At 36.2% G+C, this 18317-nt stretch overlaps 2 protein-coding genes across 4 annotated transcripts; one reads left to right on the forward strand and one right to left on the reverse strand.

The window, feature by feature from the left end:
• Positions 1-6337: 6337 nt before the first annotated feature.
• On the forward strand, positions 6338-7111 carry LOC149960210 (uncharacterized). 2 transcript variants are annotated; one of them, XM_090165194.1, is made up of 2 exons: positions 6338-6485; positions 6546-7111. In XM_090165194.1, exons 1-2 carry the CDS (start codon positions 6477-6479, stop codon positions 6879-6881), a joined length of 345 nt encoding a protein of 114 aa, XP_090021320.1. In that variant the 5' UTR covers positions 6338-6476; the 3' UTR covers positions 6882-7111. The 2 variants fall into 2 exon arrangements, with proteins under 2 accessions (XP_090021320.1, XP_090021321.1); XM_090165195.1 differs by having other exon boundaries at positions 6375-6485; positions 6549-7111.
• Positions 7112-10127: 3016 nt separating this feature from the next.
• On the reverse strand, positions 10128-18095 carry 128up (GTP-binding protein 128up). Of its 2 annotated transcripts, XM_090165196.1 has the most exons (9): positions 17913-18095; positions 17269-17434; positions 16669-16869; positions 15399-15568; positions 13601-13786; positions 12931-13043; positions 11757-11879; positions 11492-11587; positions 10128-10226 (listed from the first exon to the last, which is right to left on the reverse strand). In XM_090165196.1, the coding sequence occupies exons 1-9, from the start codon at positions 17952-17954 to the stop codon at positions 10220-10222; spliced, it is 1104 nt and encodes a 367-aa protein (XP_090021322.1). In that variant the 5' UTR covers positions 17955-18095; the 3' UTR covers positions 10128-10219. The 2 variants fall into 2 exon arrangements, with proteins under 2 accessions (XP_090021322.1, XP_090021323.1); XM_090165197.1 differs by lacking the exon at positions 10128-10226 and having other exon boundaries at positions 11488-11587.
• Positions 18096-18317: the final 222 nt, after the last annotated feature.

The following is an 18317-nucleotide window of genomic DNA, read 5'->3' on the forward strand; positions in this document are numbered from 1 at the left end:
AGTTCAATTAGAGAGGAGCATGCAGTGGCATAGCCAGATGGGTGGACCAAGGGGCAAGTCCACCCCCTACGCTACTGAGAGCATGGACGCCGGCAGAAATTATTTCAAGTCATATAGCGAACTCGCCCGATGGAATATACAACCTTTACACATACAACGATCCGATAAATGAACGAGCAATAGCTAAAGCTTAGTAGGAATAGGGATATAAGTTTCCCGAAATTGATGTAACACGCATTTCAAGTAACTGGATCACTCTTCTTCGTCACTGCACTCCCCAAAAAGTATGGCTAAAGAAAGGGGTGATGGAGCAATTTCCCCGTTTGCCCACCTCTGCGGGCGCCCATGGAAAAAAATCATTTCCCATTTTCAAAATGGTCATTGTGTCAACTCTAGAAAAAGTTGGTTTGCTTAGCTACCCTCTTACTCCATCCTTGAGTCCTCTACTTGTATTAAAGGGGCCCCCGATAGCCTAGTGCCTACAGGCCCCCAAGGGTCTTAATCCGGCACTGTACACTTGAAATGTCTAAGGTCCCATTGGGACGGTGATATGAAAGCGTGTCGAGAAAAAGGCGGGGCTTAACTACGTCAAGTGTAAGGCGGAACACGACATTTCAAATTCATTGGCTCGAGGTTTGACGCGAAAAGAATGCGTCGCCATGGTAACAAATAGGCGATCTTCCCGCTCAAAAAAAGGCCTATAAAACAATGGATTTAAAAATCTCAATTTGTTATCGTACTTAATATTTTGAAGTAAATATAATATTCTTCGCGAAAGAAGTGTAGTGATACCATGAATATATCTAGCTATGAATATACAATAGCAATAGCCTCTCTAACCTCCCGCTAAAATTTGGGTTGGGCTTATCTAGTCACGTGATCAATCACATCTGCTCCGACCGAGTGAGGAGCATGCCGTCATTTCCTTCAGTCTCCTGATTGGCTGAAAACGCGTCACTGGTCTCGAAAGTTGCCACCCAAATCAAATCGACATGATAGAAGGGCTATATCGTAGGGTTGGATATTCATAGCTAGATATATTCATGGTGATACCTAATTTCAGGCTCGTTCAATTTCGCGCGCGCTTCCTGAAAGAAAAAATGCGCACGCGCTATTAACTTTAGCCTTACAAATAAAACTAACATAAACACGTGACTATTTTATTTAGTCTCGCCTGATGCGCGTAGGGGTGGAACGAAAAGTAGAGCGGAATTTATTTACTATTCCTAAGAGCCCGGACCTACAAGTCACTTTTTATATAGTGCTGGTTGAAATAATTAAAAATTTTCACCGGTAAACAGAACGTCGTGTTTTTGTCAAAGAAAACTAGCCGATTAAAAGGAAACACTAGTGGCATATCGTACAGAAGAAAAGTTTCCATTATACAAGTTACTTTTACCGTTTATCGATTAATGTGAATAAAAAAGTGGGTCATCTTTTCACAATAGAGCGAGAAGGTAGAGTTTAACACGCAAACCTGTAAAGACCATTTTTCCAGTACAACAATACGAGTTGTGGGGATGAAATTATGTCGCAGTCCGTAGTTTGGAAAATACTATACCGCGTTTTTATCAGTTGGACCGTTTACGCCTTTGTATTCCTTCATTACTATAACATTGCCTTCCTAAAATTGTACTTTACTCGAACGTTCGTCGACGGAACATTCTGTCACCTCAGGATGTTTTATAATTCGATTTCATCGTGTTCCCTGTTCCTATTCACCATGTACTACTTTCTCTTCAAAAGGAAGATAATTCGGGAATTTCTGATAGATCTTTCGGTGGGCTTGGATTCGCTTGGATTGCGAGCAAAGGCTGGCGTACTCTCTCGGTTAAAAGGGTTTTTTGCCGCGTCATTAGCTTACAGTTTCGTCGTGGCGGTTTTGGGTTTAACGGGAACATTTTTTGATTATATTGAACTGGATAATATTGGCCTCGAAGTGTACACTTTCGGCTACTACTTCGGCGAAAATCAGCGATGGATGAGAGTCTTGGCTTCGGCCATCGATTACTGCTTGTACTCGTTCGCGCCGCTGGGCTACGGCCTACTGCTCTCTCTCTTGTTGACGCTAGTACCCAGATCGTTGTATCTAATCTCCAAAGACGTCATGGATAGTCTCAACGCGGATGTTGTCATTGACGCTTCTCAACTGGCCGTTTGGAAAGTGAAATTTCACCACACCAGCTCTTTAATCGATCGTTGCAACGACATCTTCGAATTTTACATCTTCGTGTGGTACTCTGTCACTTTGATCGCCAACTGCTTCAATACGTCGAACTTCATATTTCAAATTAACAGTCCCTATTTGCTGAGAACGGTGTACATGATATGCGTCAACTTTCAAGATTTGTTCAATTTGACGTTTTTGACGCTCGAAGCGAGCAAGGTCTCCGAGATGACCGACAAGATTCTAGGAAGAGTATCCGCGGTGACGGATGAGGCCACCAAAGAGGGAAAAGGAGACGAAGTTGTATTGTTGTATCAAGAAGTTTTAGTCGCCGCTTTCGGAATCAAAATTGGCGGTTGTTTCGTTATAACCAAAAAGTTTTTATTATCATTTTTCGGTCTCGTAGTAACGTATGCTGTTGTGGCCGTTCAATTAGTCAACATTAAAGTGTAAAGATTGCAGGGTGACCAGACTTCCTATATTTCCTATATTTTCCTATATTTTTAATGCTTTCCTATAAATTCCTTTATTTTCACCCATTTTCCTATATTTTCCTATTTAATTTATTGATCTTTTAAAACAGAGATAATTTTTTAAGTACGTGTCATAGAACATGTAGTGAAAAAACTGCCACTTTCGAACCAAATCTTGAAATCCGCTAAGTGATCCAATAATGCAAGAAAGCAGTGTACAAAAATTCTCAATATTCTAGGTGATTCGAGTCAAAGTATAGCGATATGCAATAATTACAGTATTATTTTTCTATATTTTCCTATTTAGTTTAATATATTTTCCTATAATTAGCTTATATATATTCCTATATTTTCCTATAATTCGCTTATTTATATTCCTATATTTTCCTATAATTTGCTTATTTATATTCCTATATTTTCCTATAATTAGCCTCCTTGATACTAAAAATCGTAATTTTTAACTACCTCTCCTGAAATTAGTAAATATACCGAAATTGGCTTTATTTTGTTATTTTTTATATTAAGGATTTCGACTTCGTTGAAAACCGAATATTTTATTAAAAATACAGGTAACCGATGTATGTTATATGATATTAGTTGGTAGTTGGGTCGGTCGGGTTGGGGATGCTGAAGTATACATTTGGGGGCGCTGAGCATACCCTGGCGCCCCCATATATGGGCCTGGCGCAAGGCGGTGATTTATAATCTAAGGTACGAGGTCTACCGTCTATATTGTTTTTGTTACCTCGCCCAAACCGATATTTTACTAACTTTGAATAATCTTGATATATTATTCAATTGTCCATATCAAAGACTCCCAACGAAGGACTACATATTTGTTTTTTTTTCGTGTGCGTTTTTCAAGGAAAACATTAAAATATTCAAATATACCACAGATTCGTTTGAATTTAATGAGTTTCCCAACGAAAAAAGAGCTGGTAAAATTCCAGAATATGATTGGTCTTTCATATTTATGCCATCAAAACTAGAGGTAATACTCCGTCTGATTGTGCAAAATATGAAAACTACACTCGGTAGGGATATATGCTTATGTAAATAACATCACAATTTAGTTATTTCACCCCTAACTATTTAATTTCTTCCGAAACGTCTTTTGAGAAATCAGCATTAGCCTGCTGAAAAGGTACGGGTTTCAAGAATGTCATTATAGCAGGGTCAAATTATATACTTATGGTATAACACACAGCTTGATTTGAATATTATCTGACATTTGAAGTGAGCCGGAGATGCTATAGACTAGTTTCGCGCCAAAATATGGTGCTGCCATTTTGTACCAGTCATATGGTTATTTATACGGCAAGAAACGTACCATTGAATTTGCATTTTTGAAATTTCCATCCAGGAGGGCGTTTTTTGGAATATTGCTAAGATAACCTTCGGTAATTGAGTGTTTTCAAAACATAACAATATTATAAATGGAATGTTAACGCAACATTAAGATATCGGTATTTCATTTTTGCATACAGTTTGACCACCAAACCTTTCGAACCAGGAAACTATAGAGGTATACACTTGGAATGTCCAAGGTTCCATTGAGAAAAAGGCAGGGCTTAACTACGTCAAGTGTAAGACGTAACACGACATTTCTAATTCATTGGCTCGAGGTTTGACGCGAAAAGAATGCGTCGTCATGGTAACAAATAGGCGATCTTCCCGCGCAAAATAGGCCTATAAAACAATGGATTGAAAAACCTCAATTTGTTATCGTACTTAATATTTTAAAGTAATAATTATAATGTTCTTCGCGAAAGAAGTGTAGTGTAGGGATGCACCGATATATCGGTAACCGATATATCGGCTAATTTTTCAAATATCGGTATCGGCCAATATCGGCTTAAGCGAGGCCGATATTAGCCGATACTTCTGGTATTAGAAAAATATTTTCAGGAAAAACTTAAAAAAAGGCGATACTCAACTAACTAATTAATGGAAAACATTTATTGCCACAACCTTACATTTCCTTTTAAATGTTGTAGGAAATAATTATTCGCGTCCAAAACGGTCAGGAATCATAAGTGGTTTTTCGACTCCAAAAGCCATAGATCATATCATTTTTTAACAGGTGGTTACGAGAGTAAACAAAAAAGCATAATATTGTGATTGGTAACTTTGTTAAAATCGGCCGATATATCGGCTATCCTAGGCCGATAAAATCGGCCGATATTATCGGCCACGATTAGCCGATATATCGGCCGGCCGATATATCGGCTGTACCCATATCGGTGCATCCCTAAGTGATACCTAATTTCAGGTATTTGTATGGTTATAAAAGAGATAATCAGGTAAGCTAATAATATAATAACCATGACTAGGCTTAATGACGAGTTTTCGTCGAATTAGGGTAGCGAGGCGCGAGAGTTTTCTTGTGAGTTTTCCCGCTTTAAGACACGCCCATTTATACGAGCTTCATCACGGCCGTAAAAATCTTCCTTAGAAATTCCAAGTGTATAGCTATATAGTTTCCTGCTATTATCGAAATAGCAGGCTAAACCTAATTTCGGAATTTCATACGGGGAACATTATAGCAGACGACCATAAAAAATTAATAATACCATTGGATAATGGAGGAACCCATATCGTAAGCCCTCTTGTAAACAATTTCCGTGTTATTGCGACCCACAAAAATTGGTGGTAAAGTGTGAACAGCGTAGGATGACCAATTAATTGGTATAAATAATTTAGTACCATTAAAATTGCCTAGTCTCAATAACAGAAGCTTGTAGGAGGATTGTAGAAACATGGGAAGAAATTTCCTAAATTATTATCAACAATCACAGATGCTGGGTGCAGTGCTGGATTAAGGACTAGGCATATGGGCCCCCACCAACAAAAGTCCCCCGCAAACGGCAAAAAAATTATGTACATGAATAAAAAAAACAGAATCATAAATATCTTATTATCTGCCCTGTTTTATTTGTAGCAGTAAAAATCCATAGGCCCCCACCAAAATGCCAAGCACGAAACAAAGTCTATTGCGATAGAATAATAATAACCATATAAAAATGTTAATGCTAACTGTGAAATAATACACAATTTCTGGGATTTTTGCAAATTTTGAAAACCTATGGGTAGAAATAACCCGAGGAAAATAGAAGATATGCATGGTCGCACTGACAATATTTAAAAAAAATAAAACATTTTTTATATATATGCAAGCTATTGTTAAAATACACTCCCATTGGTTTTTACCGTATTTATAAAAAATATATAAGTTAAATAAAGAGGTTAAGATCGCCCAAAATGTTTCTGAAAAGGCAAGGCGTGCATATGTAACCTTGGACTAAAGATAAGAGATTAAGCCGAGCCTTAAAACGTGTAAAAAGAACGTCTAAACGGTGCCTGTTTTTTTTGATAATTTTTAATCAAAAATTTCTTGAAAATAATTTTAATTAAGTAATGAAGAGAGTTAAAAACTAACAACAAAATGATCAAAATGAAATTATTTAGTGTAGTAAATTTGACGTGTTCTTCACGTTCTGCGTACGCGCTTTATTATACGCGCTTAAGCTCTTTATTTTTTCTGTAAATCTATTAAAAAGTGTTAAAAAGTATTCATTCTTGACGTTGATCTTAGCTCTACGTTGGTTTTGTTCGTGATTCTGTCGTAAAACTTACTGGTTAAGACTTAACTTCCATTAAAAAACTTTATTTTTCTGTTATCCGTTGAGCGCCAATATTACCTACCAGTGTTAAAAAATATAAATATATATTAGAAATGACTATTTAAAGTGGAACGAATTTCTCGAATTCGAATCATTCGAGGTTTTGTACGAAAGAACGAAGTGGACTGTGTTTCTTTCTGGGACGTTGCTACGATGGAAATAGTATGTCTTCCATTCTTTGAATATTTTTTGCGCTGATATCTAATTTATTCTTAATTCTAGAAGTGGTTATTGCGCATGAGGTTCGCGTTATGTTTCGTTAGTACAGCTTTAATTGTTATTTTTCTGACATCAAATGGCGTCCGTTGCGAGATTTCTGACCAGGACGACGTAGAGATAAAACTGAACCAAGTCGATGCCGCGCGTCCTCGAAGGCGGTTACCGAGGTTCATATTCTATCCTAATTCTAATTACTGGTTGGACGACGTCAGACGAGTGTACTTCAGGCTGTATAAGAAAGACGGCGAAGGGAAGGCTTTCGGCAAGGACCGCACAGATCTGGCCCATCCGTACGGAGCTTGGTGGCGACCTGGTCAGTATTGGCCTGTACCCAATTAATTGGTCAGTTTAAACTGTTAGCTGAAGTTTAAATCAAGTATTTTAAAAAACATTATTAGTAAGACTTTATTCTTGCTCTTGCTAAAGTTTTAAGTTGACGCCAATACCGTTGAGTAACATTACAGCCCGGTATGTTTTGTGTCGCGTTTGTTTATAGGGTTATCGTTTCCCCATAACGAAAATGTTTGTATGTGAATTTATAGTGCACGAATAAATTGTTTTTAAAAATATTCTAATCTTCATTGGCTCTCTTCAATCCTTTTTATGTGCGAGCGTGAATGCTTAATACAATTGTTTTCAATAACAACAAACTGCATTAGGTAGTTTGTCTGCAGTCGCTAGGGTGGGAGAGGCTTTATTATTATGACTTTGGTCGCACGACACCACTCTAAACTTGTTTAGATGGACAACGTTGTGAAATTTCATTGCCAAGGCTTAGTGCGATATTATTTCGTAAATTTTTTAATTGAACCTAAATTACCGATCAATTGACTTTGTAATAGTACAGGTATGTTTCACCCGCAGTATGATTTGAACTAGCCGCTTCAACGAGGGGTCAGACATTAACCAAAATCACTTAAAAAAATAATGATAAAATCGCCAAAATCTCTACGAAATCCCGAAATCCCGTACAAAATAATGGCAAGTGTCCGACTCCTCGCGCTTCAACCTCGATAGGATGCCAATTAACCTCTTCTATGGTGGGATGAGGAACTATTGCGACCGAGTCGGAAGGTACAGTGTTACCTGTAACCCTTAAGTCACCCGTCGACTTTGCGCCATCATTGTAAGTTAGAAATCCTAAAAATCATAGCAACATTATAATTAAATTTTAATAATTTCATTGTGGACTAAATTACGCATACTCGAAATTCCGTAATCTTGGAATTCAGCGTCATTTAACTTATCATCAGTGTTAGGTAATTGATTGGTTCCGTACGTTTTCAGGCGAAGTAAATAACTATTCCTGAAATAAATAAATTGGCATACTCTACAAGATGGTAATGTTTAGGAATAGAAACGTTTGAGAGATATTTCAACCAGAATTTGAAAGACATTTTTTATAAATATTTCCGTTTGTTAATTATTTCAGAATACCCTAATTGATAGTGTAATTTTTATTTGTGTAGGTACATTTGCTTTTAGATGGTGCCTTCTATTTTGAATGTAATTTTTATCCCGCAGAAAGTGTTGACTACATACGAATGAAACCCATTTCTTCAACAATTCAGCATTGCTCAGAGGACATTTTAGTGAAAACAAACACTTATATTCCGAGTTTAGTATAAAATAATTCCTATAATATTAAATATGAAATGATCATTTTATTTCTTTAGGAAATCGGTTTTCACAGTGCAAAATTTTTATTTTATCATTTTAAGTTTTCGCGGTGCACTCAGTAGCAGCTTTGACATTTTTTATGAATAGGAAAAAGCATGGGTGACATGAAAAACGCAAACACAAAAGTACCGGCCACTGCGCACGACGCAACCGCCGTAACCAGGGCGACAATGTTTAATGCGCTTGTCAGATGGCGCCGATAACCCGATTCCACCCCAATGGCAGCCTTCTAGCTTGCCCGTTTCCATTGGGATTGGCGGGAAGCGCAGGGGCTCTAGTCATTTATATTTCTATGATTTGGTTGTGAGCACAATATTTTATGGCGAGAAATAGGCGCACAAAAATTTTGACTAATATCTCTGTTTATATTGTATTTACGGCTATAGCTGGTTATTTACTACAAAAACAGTTTTATGGAATATTTCGGTTCGAGACACTTCGAGTTATCGTTTTTGCGTAATCGCAGTTTGAAAGATGTACCCGAAACGCGTTTTTCAATTGGCTGAAAACGGGGCCGCCGCTCTCCTTCGCAATCGCGTGAATTTGTTACCACGCACTGGAGATTGGAGTCTGTTTGCCACGTTTTTGAACTTTTTGCTCAAAATCGAGTTTCCATTTTCATTTTCAAGTATTAATACTAGCAAGAATGTATTTATTTATACCTAGGGAGAATGTCTATGTCGAGACGTTTTTTAGCCTTTCTCTCAATCCACCCGTTGGTCCCCCCAGTACGCTCCTCCGCTTAAAATAAAACGAATAGTCCCGGTATTTCATTGGCTGCTTAAAATTTACGTCACCTAACGCGATGGTAATCAAACGCCGATGACGTTTTGTCTCCCCCCCCGCGCGAGAAGGGGGAAAGGTGTTCAACGTGCCTGCGATTGTCGCAACATAATCATTCTTCCTAAATATAAATACATTCTTGATACTAGTTTTACGGCACTTTATATGAAGTTACATTGCGCATAGCTTTTATCAGAGTATTAAATCGTTAAATTTTTAAGCGTTTATTACAGAAAAAACAATAGCTAGCCGAGTTCAGGGTCTGCAGAGAGGGGGCAAAATATCCTGGGCCCCGCAGAAAATGGCCCACAAGCATGCTTTTTTTCGGGCCGGTACGATAGGGGACCATCGCCTAGCTCTTCACTAGCCCGAAACTCTCTGCATGGCCCTGTCCAAGTTATCCATTTTAAACGCGGCTACAAGGACAAAAATGTGACATAAATTCAGGTGAATGCCAAGGAGAGCGGCGGCCGCGTTTTTAGACTAGGAAGGGGCCAAATCGTAGTTCTCGTTTCGGGTCCAACGTTCAAGCTGCGATTCCGCAATAACGATACCTCGTACCGCAATATTAATTACATTCGAATACATTTTTGTAGAAAATAGCCGGACCCTAATTTTCGTAATTGGATTTATAGCCGTAAATACAATACAAACGGAGATTTCAGCCAAAACCCATTTTTGTCCGCCTATTTCCCGCCATTAAAAATTGTGCTCACAACCATATGATGGGGAATTCTGACATTTTATATATTATGACTAAAGGAAGGTGCCTTAAAAAATTCAGCCGAAGTTTTTGGACTACGTACGAGTATATTATAATATAGTAATATTAAAAATGTAGTATTAAATCAATCAATGATATATATCGCTATTTTACTGTAAACTAGTTTGTTTAAATATTTAATCGATGTGAGTACGGTTTCCAACTAATACTAACCAAGCAAAATTGAATAAAAATGACGATAAATTCATGTTAAAAGTGCGAATCAAGACTTTTTTGTGTAATCTATAATTGTTTTAGTACTAACAACAGTGATGAGAGCCATAATAACTAAACTTTTCTACAGATTAAATATTCCTGGTTATACCTGTAATTTTAGTTCACCATTGAAATGAAAACCACACAATTTCCCATATTTTTTTATTACAGCGTAATTCAGTAATAAAATAATAAAACAAAATGATGATCCATATTTCATATGGGGTGGTTCATTTCATACCCTGAAAAGATAAGAGGTATTAGTGGTCATATAATTACTGATAATGTGAAATGCAAAATTTTTGTGTAAGTCATTTTGATAAACTTATATATGAATAGTAAATAGTAAAATATACAAGGTTACTCCAAAAGCCATTAACCTAAATTTGTTATAATGACCTCAAACAATAACTGTATATAGAGCCAAAAGTAAATAGGGGGTGAAAGTCTGGCACTTGGGTCTAACCGCACGACGTCTTATTTGAGGGGTAAAATTTTTGGGCTTCGGAAATGACTTCCACCTCGCCTCTTTACAGGGACACAAAGATATCGCTTGTACTCCGCCACGATGAAAAATAGTTCTCTATAAAATACGCTAATATTAAACTTTTGCTTTCGATAATTTGGTTAATTTAGTTCCTAAATAAAGTAGATATATGACAGAAACTAAAATGCGACATTTTAAAAATAATAACGCGACTTTTGGAAAGAAATAAACCGTAACTAGAATAACGCTCACTTAAATCGTGGAGAACGTGGCGCCATCTAAGAGCAGAGATCGGGACTAATTGGTAAATCTACGATGTTAAGGCCTAACAATTTGCGAGTTTAACCGAAATAATAGCTATAGCTACGAGCTTTTTTTGTTTATTTTACAATTGATATAGTAATTATTAATTAAAATCAACCGTTATCGAAGGAATAATGGTCAGCATTTGACAGAGAGACTATTTGAAATCGCGAGGCGGTGACATGGTTGCCAGGGAATAAAATTCAAAATTTTCATCTTGAGCGCGGACCGAAATACCACAAATGCACTACTTCGCGCGTAATGTGCTATCCTTATTGGTTAGAAATATCACGTGATCACTAGCTCTTTAAAAAGGGTGTCAAGCATGGTGGAAGGTAAAATCTGGAGGTAGTGATAGACTTTCTCCCCCTATTTACTTTTGATAGAGCCAAGCATCGTCGATAATTTCTCTAGCGCCCAACCGCCGCCGCCGAGCAATTTACTTTTCGGTGCGCCGCTGACGATAAACTTTGATTACGCCGCCGAATTTTTACATAACTTTATATTTTTTCCTTCAAAAACATTTTGGAATTTTTATTAAAAATTTTTAAAACATTTCCCCCGCCGAAAAAATCAATGCCGCCGAGGATTTTTGTATAATCAGTGCTGGCTGATTTTCGCCAAACGCCGCCGCCGACCCAAATCAAATCGGCGCTATGCTCTATCTGTACATACCAAATTCTTTGCTGTATATATTTTACATAAAGAAGTTCTCACTTTTTGATAACCTGAACAACGTCTTCATCATTCAACAGATGATCTCTGCCCACTTTCTGTGGAAAATGTTTTACAGATGAACCCCAAACTAGAGCACTGAAAAAAAAATTATTTCCAACTATAATTATAATTTATTGTAGAGTTTGGAATGCTTTTTCATGTGCACCTTAAACCTATCATAAGGTCCCTTAAGCGAAAGTCAAGCTTAGGCCCTCGTGCTAAGGGTAGAATTTACACAGCCCTTAAGACAGCATAAGTAACGTACCACTTAAATTCTTTCATTATAGTTCTGTGTAATTTGTTGCAAAAATCTTCTACTGTGAGCCTTTCCACTGACAAAATAACAGGAGCTTCATAATCGGGTAATTGTCCTTTGGGTTTTGTGTAGCTGTAATACAAAATAAGATATTAAAATTATTTCAGAGAAAAATTGTACACTTTTCACTTTTGTAGATTAACTTCCATATTTTACTTTAATTACACTGTAAATCAGAAACATGTCTAATTGGTCTGTTAATTAGTTCCCTGCACTGGATGTGTTTCTTAATTAGGGAATCAATAAGGCATAGAAGTAACTAACAACTAAGTATGATAACATTGTCCCTTACTGCCATGGTCTTATACTTCTGAGAAATGCCCCATCTAGAAAATGCAAAATAGAATATTTTTTAGCCTGCTCTGATTTAAGATTTAAAAATGGTAAGATATTCTTTAATTTGCATTTGTTTAGTGAAGTATTATAATTTATAATTATAAGAATAATAATAACCATAAATTATGATCTATAGACTCCATTTTGGATGCCTAAATGAAAATATAGGCCTAAGTTTGAGAAGTAAAACTTCATGGTACCAGCAAATAATATTTTCATGGATCTTAGTTATTTCAGGGCCCCCACTCAAATCTTCAATTTTTTTATAGGAAAAATAGGATTATATTTCTAAAAATATAGGACTTTATAGGACAATTTTTACAAAAATATAGGATTTTATAGGACTATATATGCTATTTAATTTACTAACTTTATTTATTTAAAAACCAAATCTATATTTAGTGAAATAAATCTTTGATTTTCAGTTAAGAAATTGAAACTATTTAGCCATTTTATCACAAAAATATACTAGTAGCTAACCATGTTAACAATAACAAAAGTATAGACTTGGTATATGAATTTATCCTATAGCTAAATCTAGCAATTTAACTGAGTGGCTGGATTTGAAATGGGCAAAATATCAAAATTATAGGATTTTATAGGACTTTTGGGGGATTTTGCTAAAAATATAGGATGTTATAGGACATTTTGGAAAATATAGGATTTTATAGGAATTATAGGACCTCTGGGGTCCTTGTTATTTCTATGCGTTCTTGATGGATTATGTTATTTACGGTTTATCTCAAGCCCTCAATAACTGTGCCAAACTATTAATTTTAAAACTCACATTCTTGTTAGCTTTAAATATTCCCATGCTTTTTCTAATAAATCATCAAAATTCCATTTGTGATGAGCAGAAATTGGTACGCAATGTGGTATTTTATAAATTATATCCAACTCCTGTAGAAGAAAAAATTTACAAAGAAATTTAGGCTGTTTTATAACTTGGGCAATCCATAGACTAGTAGTTATGTTGGTTTTAGAGGGACAATTTTTCCACTTTCTAAATATGAATCGACCATTGTGAATTCAAAAACGCGCGAGTCAGTGCCGTAGAACCAATATTTAAAAAGTTGTCAAAAATGAGTTTTGACGGTACCCGCCGCCAAAAATATTAATTTTTGGCGGACGAAACCGATAAATAACGAAAGATATTGGAAAATAAATAATAGTTGCAATTGGTTTCATCGATCTATCTATTATAGTTTTCTAGCAGAATTAAAAAGAGGGCAAAAATTTCACCTGTCGAAGACTTTTTAAACAGAGTGTACATGGTTTACTAAAATTAACTAACAATACTCCAGTAATTATAAATTTTAAAATTATTAAACGTTTAAAAAAAGACTGCTACTCCATGAAGTAGCAATACTCCAGTAAACCTACCAAACAGGTACTAATAAAAGTTATAATATGAAAACTAGTGGAATACTGTCAATCAACCTATAAATTATAATTACCTCAATAGATATTTGATCAATTTTGTTTAGGACATAGATACATGGGATATAAACACGGTTTCCTTCAATAACATCAATTAAATCGTCAGAAGTAGCATCACATTTCAGCACAATATCAGCATTTGATATCCTGTATTCTGCTAGTATAGCTTTCACGGTTTCCATATCAAGTTCAGACTGATTAACCTGAATGTATTAAGAACAAAATAAATGCAATTTTTATTTCAAATAAAATTCACAAAACTCATTAAATATTGAAAATGTAAAAGTGTTTGCGTGGGAGTTAAAGAGCTTGGCTTTTGAAGTAACATTTTTTTTTAAATTCCTTTATTCCCAATAAAAGGAAATTCACTACAAGCATGATCATGTTCGTGATGTTGCAAGCCAACATTAATTTTGTTTGCTTAAATTAGAAACGTGTTCCCCGTCACGTTTTAGGACTAAATAGCTTTGTGCCCACCTAATTTGACCAATAACAAGTCGAGGGATTTTAGGCCAAAACCGGTGGGTCGTTATGAAAATAATATACCAGAGACCAGGGTGAAGGACTAATAACTAGACATACTCATCTGAATTCTCAAAATCGGATGACCAACTCATGGTTCAAGGTAATTTCCAAAGTGTATCTCGAAAACCAATGGATTTAGAGAAATGGTTCCAATTTGAAAGGTTATCATCATGGTGTTTGCATTGGGTTACAGCAGGAGACATGACTAGGAGTTGACAGCGGTTGCCGCGGTGAATGGGCCCCGGCGTCGTGAACCCAAATCCCGTTTTTCCCAATAATTCCCGCTTTCTACCCACCCCTCGAATTTTCTCGCTGGCGGTTTCTTTTTTTCTCGGCCGTCACGTAGATACCATACTATCAACATTGCGCCCTCTGGGAGAAAAAACCCTTATCGCGGGCTCACGCTGAGGCGGCTCTACAACCCCGTCAGAACTGTTTTTTTCTTCAGCGGTAGTTCCCACAATCATCGCTAGAGAGCGTCACTAAAATATTTCATCTCGAGTCCGTCTCCGAGACTGAAGATACCACGGTTTGGGGGGTAAAAGTTAGGGAAGAGAAAGACGCGTCTTTCTCTTTCGTTGACAGCGCGCGTTGGGAAAAGCGCCCGGCTGTGAACTCCTAGTCATGTCTCCTGGTTACAGTCATTTAGACTTTTCGTTTTTTAGTTAACAGCCTGTATAAACTTTTTGAAATATTTTATAAAACTGTACAGCCTTGTCTGAAATTCATTATGATATAAAACTCTCTTCACGATGTATCATACAATGAATAATATCGATTTTAATGTAATGAGTGTAAAGTAAAAACTAAATGTATAGTTAAACGTGCATTTTGTCATGCCTCTAACTTAAATGGCTCCATGTGTTCAGTGTCAGATACATTTGAGGGGCGCGCGCCCCCCTTGCCGCTTAAGCTTTGCATGTGACTTGATTTGTTATTACACCCATAGCTCAAGATGTCTCTTAGCGCCCTCCCCCCCCTAGTTTTTTCTGTATCTGCCACTGCATGTGCTCCATGAGGTATCAAGATTGGTCTACCACAAATATTTATCAGCGAAAAAGAAAATGGTCTCTGCACATGCTCAAATATCAACCAATCCAGTGTACCATCCCTAGCTAGCATCCACTTATGAAATAACAGTGACACCCCCATTTATTTTACTATCTATCAAACATTCCAAAAAGCAAGAGACATACGACCCAAATGGGTGAAATTTAAATAATCATGTGGTCCTTTAAATAGGACTACTAAATTTAGACGCTGTAGAATGTTATTAAAAAAGGCAATTACCAGTGTTTGTAAATTAATTCCTCCCTTGTCTTTTCTTCTAACAACTACACCTGGGGGCTCCTTGTTCAAGCGAATTCCAAACCCTTCAATTTCACGCTCGATTATCTTCTTGTCTTGCAAAGGTTTCAGAACATCCAACACAATAAATATCAAACTACAAGTTCGAGCAACTATAGAAAATTAAAATATAGTGTGTTTACTAATGAATAGTCGGACAGCATTAATTACTTTTTAAAGAAGAAAAAATGATAATATTCGCTGGCCAGGGTTGACACAAAATTTGAAGACTCAAATTCCCTGACTTATTAAGGCCAAAATTTTTATTTTATACTTTACTTTGATCAGAAGAAAATGTACTTCTATTTCATTAAAATGATTATTGCAATGTTGAAAAAATTAGCCAAACTTTCAAGGAAATAAATGATAATCATAGAATTTATTCATAGATCTAGAATAAAATTACCTTCCAAATGTGTCAAGATAAAATTGATTTCCCTGAATTTTAGGCACATTTTTAAATTCCCAGACTTTTATTGACGTGTGGCAACCCCGCTGGCTATTTAAAGCTAGTGGCGGCTCCAAAGAACACCTTAAACGCTTTTCCTTATTACACTAAAAACCTCTTACACCCATTATTGCAGCCATAGAGAATAATATAATTCAACAAGAATCTGCAGTGCAACACCAACCTGCAGTGCAACACCAACCTGCAGTGCAACACCAACCTGCAGTGCAACACCAACATTTGCAGCTCTGGCCGCTTTTGCCTTTAGAAATATTTGGCGCCACTGTACATAGTAATTTGAAAAATTGAAAGGGTCTTCCATAAAGGTTGCTTTGCAGGTTATATTCCCTTTAACAAGCAAGAAAATTACTCTTAACCCTTTAACATAATGTAGGTGTGTATCTCTACATATTTTAACTTATTTCTATTAAATCAAAAAGATGTTTATTATAATTATAATTTAAAATTGAGATTTTATACTAAGCCTCGCCATAGGGCAGTGAATGTGTTAAATTTGGGCAACTAGAACTTGAATAGCCATGCCTGATGGAAATATACAGGAGTTGTTTATTCATAAGCTTTGGAAAAATCAACCAAATCGGACTCGTACACTAGGTTAGACTAACTGCCAAAATAATATCTATCATATCATCCAGGTACTACACTAGAGGCGCCACTTTCTTTAAGTAAAATCAATTATGATAGAAATACCACTGGGGATTTATATAAAAAAAAGAAGTAAAAATACCATTATCTTAAACACACCTGCAATAACTTGCCTCCCTCTTCCTTTGCCATCTTTAGCTCCCTCAATTATACCAGGGAGATCTAGAAGTTGAATTTTAGCTCCTTTATACTTTATAACTCCTGGTACCGTCGTTAATGTGGTGAATTCGTAAGCAGCTACTTCGGAATAGACACCCGCTAATGTAGTCATAAGGGTCGATTTACCAACTGATGGAAACCCTGGTTATGAACAAAATATTTAATGAGGCTCTTAAAAATATATTCCTACTTTAGATATTTCAAAAAAAGTACAGCGCTAGGTTAGATTTAGATATTTCAAAAAAAGTACAGCGCTAGGTTAGGAGTCATAAAATACAGAACAAGTTTATTATTTAGTGGCATCTATTTTGCTCTAGGTTAATTTTTCATAACAAATCTTTTGCTAGTTTTGTTTTTTGGTGAATTTTTATAGTTTTTATTAAAACACCACATTTTTTCTCAATAAAGATTTAATTAAATTCACACCAAAGAAGTTTTGGATGTCACCATTGAAATGAGTACAACTAAAGTTCAGGTAAATGTCAGACATATGGGGAATTAATACTTATAGAAAACTTCGGACATAATGAAAGCAAATACCAATAAATCCAATTCTTGCATCTCCAGTTTTTGCGACATCAAAACCGTCTCCAGGACCTCCCCCACCTCCTTTTGGTGTAATGAGCTCTCGTCTCAGTTTAGCTAATCTAGCTTTGAGAAGCCCTAAGTGACCCATCGTAGCTTTGTTCCTTTGCGTACGTGCCATCTAGAATCATGAAAAATGATTTAAAAAATCATAAACTAAAAACAATAGGTTAAACTTTCAACTCCATTAGTTATAAGTTGCGGTAGGTAGGTATATCGAATGCTTTTGTGCAACTTTAAGATATGAAACAAAAGTGCGTCTCAGCCAACATAGGATTGTTTAAGTACGCCACCCCTACTGCTAGTAAATTTATCATATTCTGGTAGACTGGGTAGAAGCTGAGATATTTAAGGCTAGAGGATAAAGCAAATATGAGGGGGGGGGGGGGTTAGTTTCTTCATCTATACACCTGGGACACATCTTTTGGATGCATCTATTATTTATGATTTATATAACAACAAAAAAACCTCCACCAGGTGTCAATAGAAATAACGAACATTAATTTTTTTAACTTTTGCTTTTAGTTAATAGCTTGGAACTTTAAAAGGCCCCAAATCTTAATTTAGCATATGTATTAAATGTATGTGAAACATATTACCTCTCCCTCTATGCCTGCAATTTTTTCCAACACAGAACTCATTTTCAGTCTATTTCAGATAGAATTAGTTTAATGAAATATGTTTAATAAATTCAACGATAAAACGCGTAATCGTTACTGAAAAGTGAAAATTTCAAACAGCCAAAAGTGCCACTACGGATAGGACTCTCATCTCCCTAACAAATTCCATTTAAAGCTGAAACACAAGCAGACGATACTATTACCATAGAAAAGGGTAACCGGATCTATGGGTGGTAAATAAGGACTATTTTTCATGCACTACACAAAAGCGGCTTGAAAAATGTATTATTACGGCTCAGATATCTCGGTGACGTTTTGTTTATTTTGGGCGCGAGATTCGTTGGGCAATAACAAAGAAAGGAAGAGGGTTGGCATTAATAAGAT

Source organism: Leiobunum rupestre, chromosome 2, assembly GCF_980474605.1.
Source record: "Leiobunum rupestre chromosome 2, qqLeiRupe1.1.hap1, whole genome shotgun sequence".
NCBI lineage: Eukaryota > Metazoa > Arthropoda > Arachnida > Opiliones > Sclerosomatidae > Leiobunum > Leiobunum rupestre.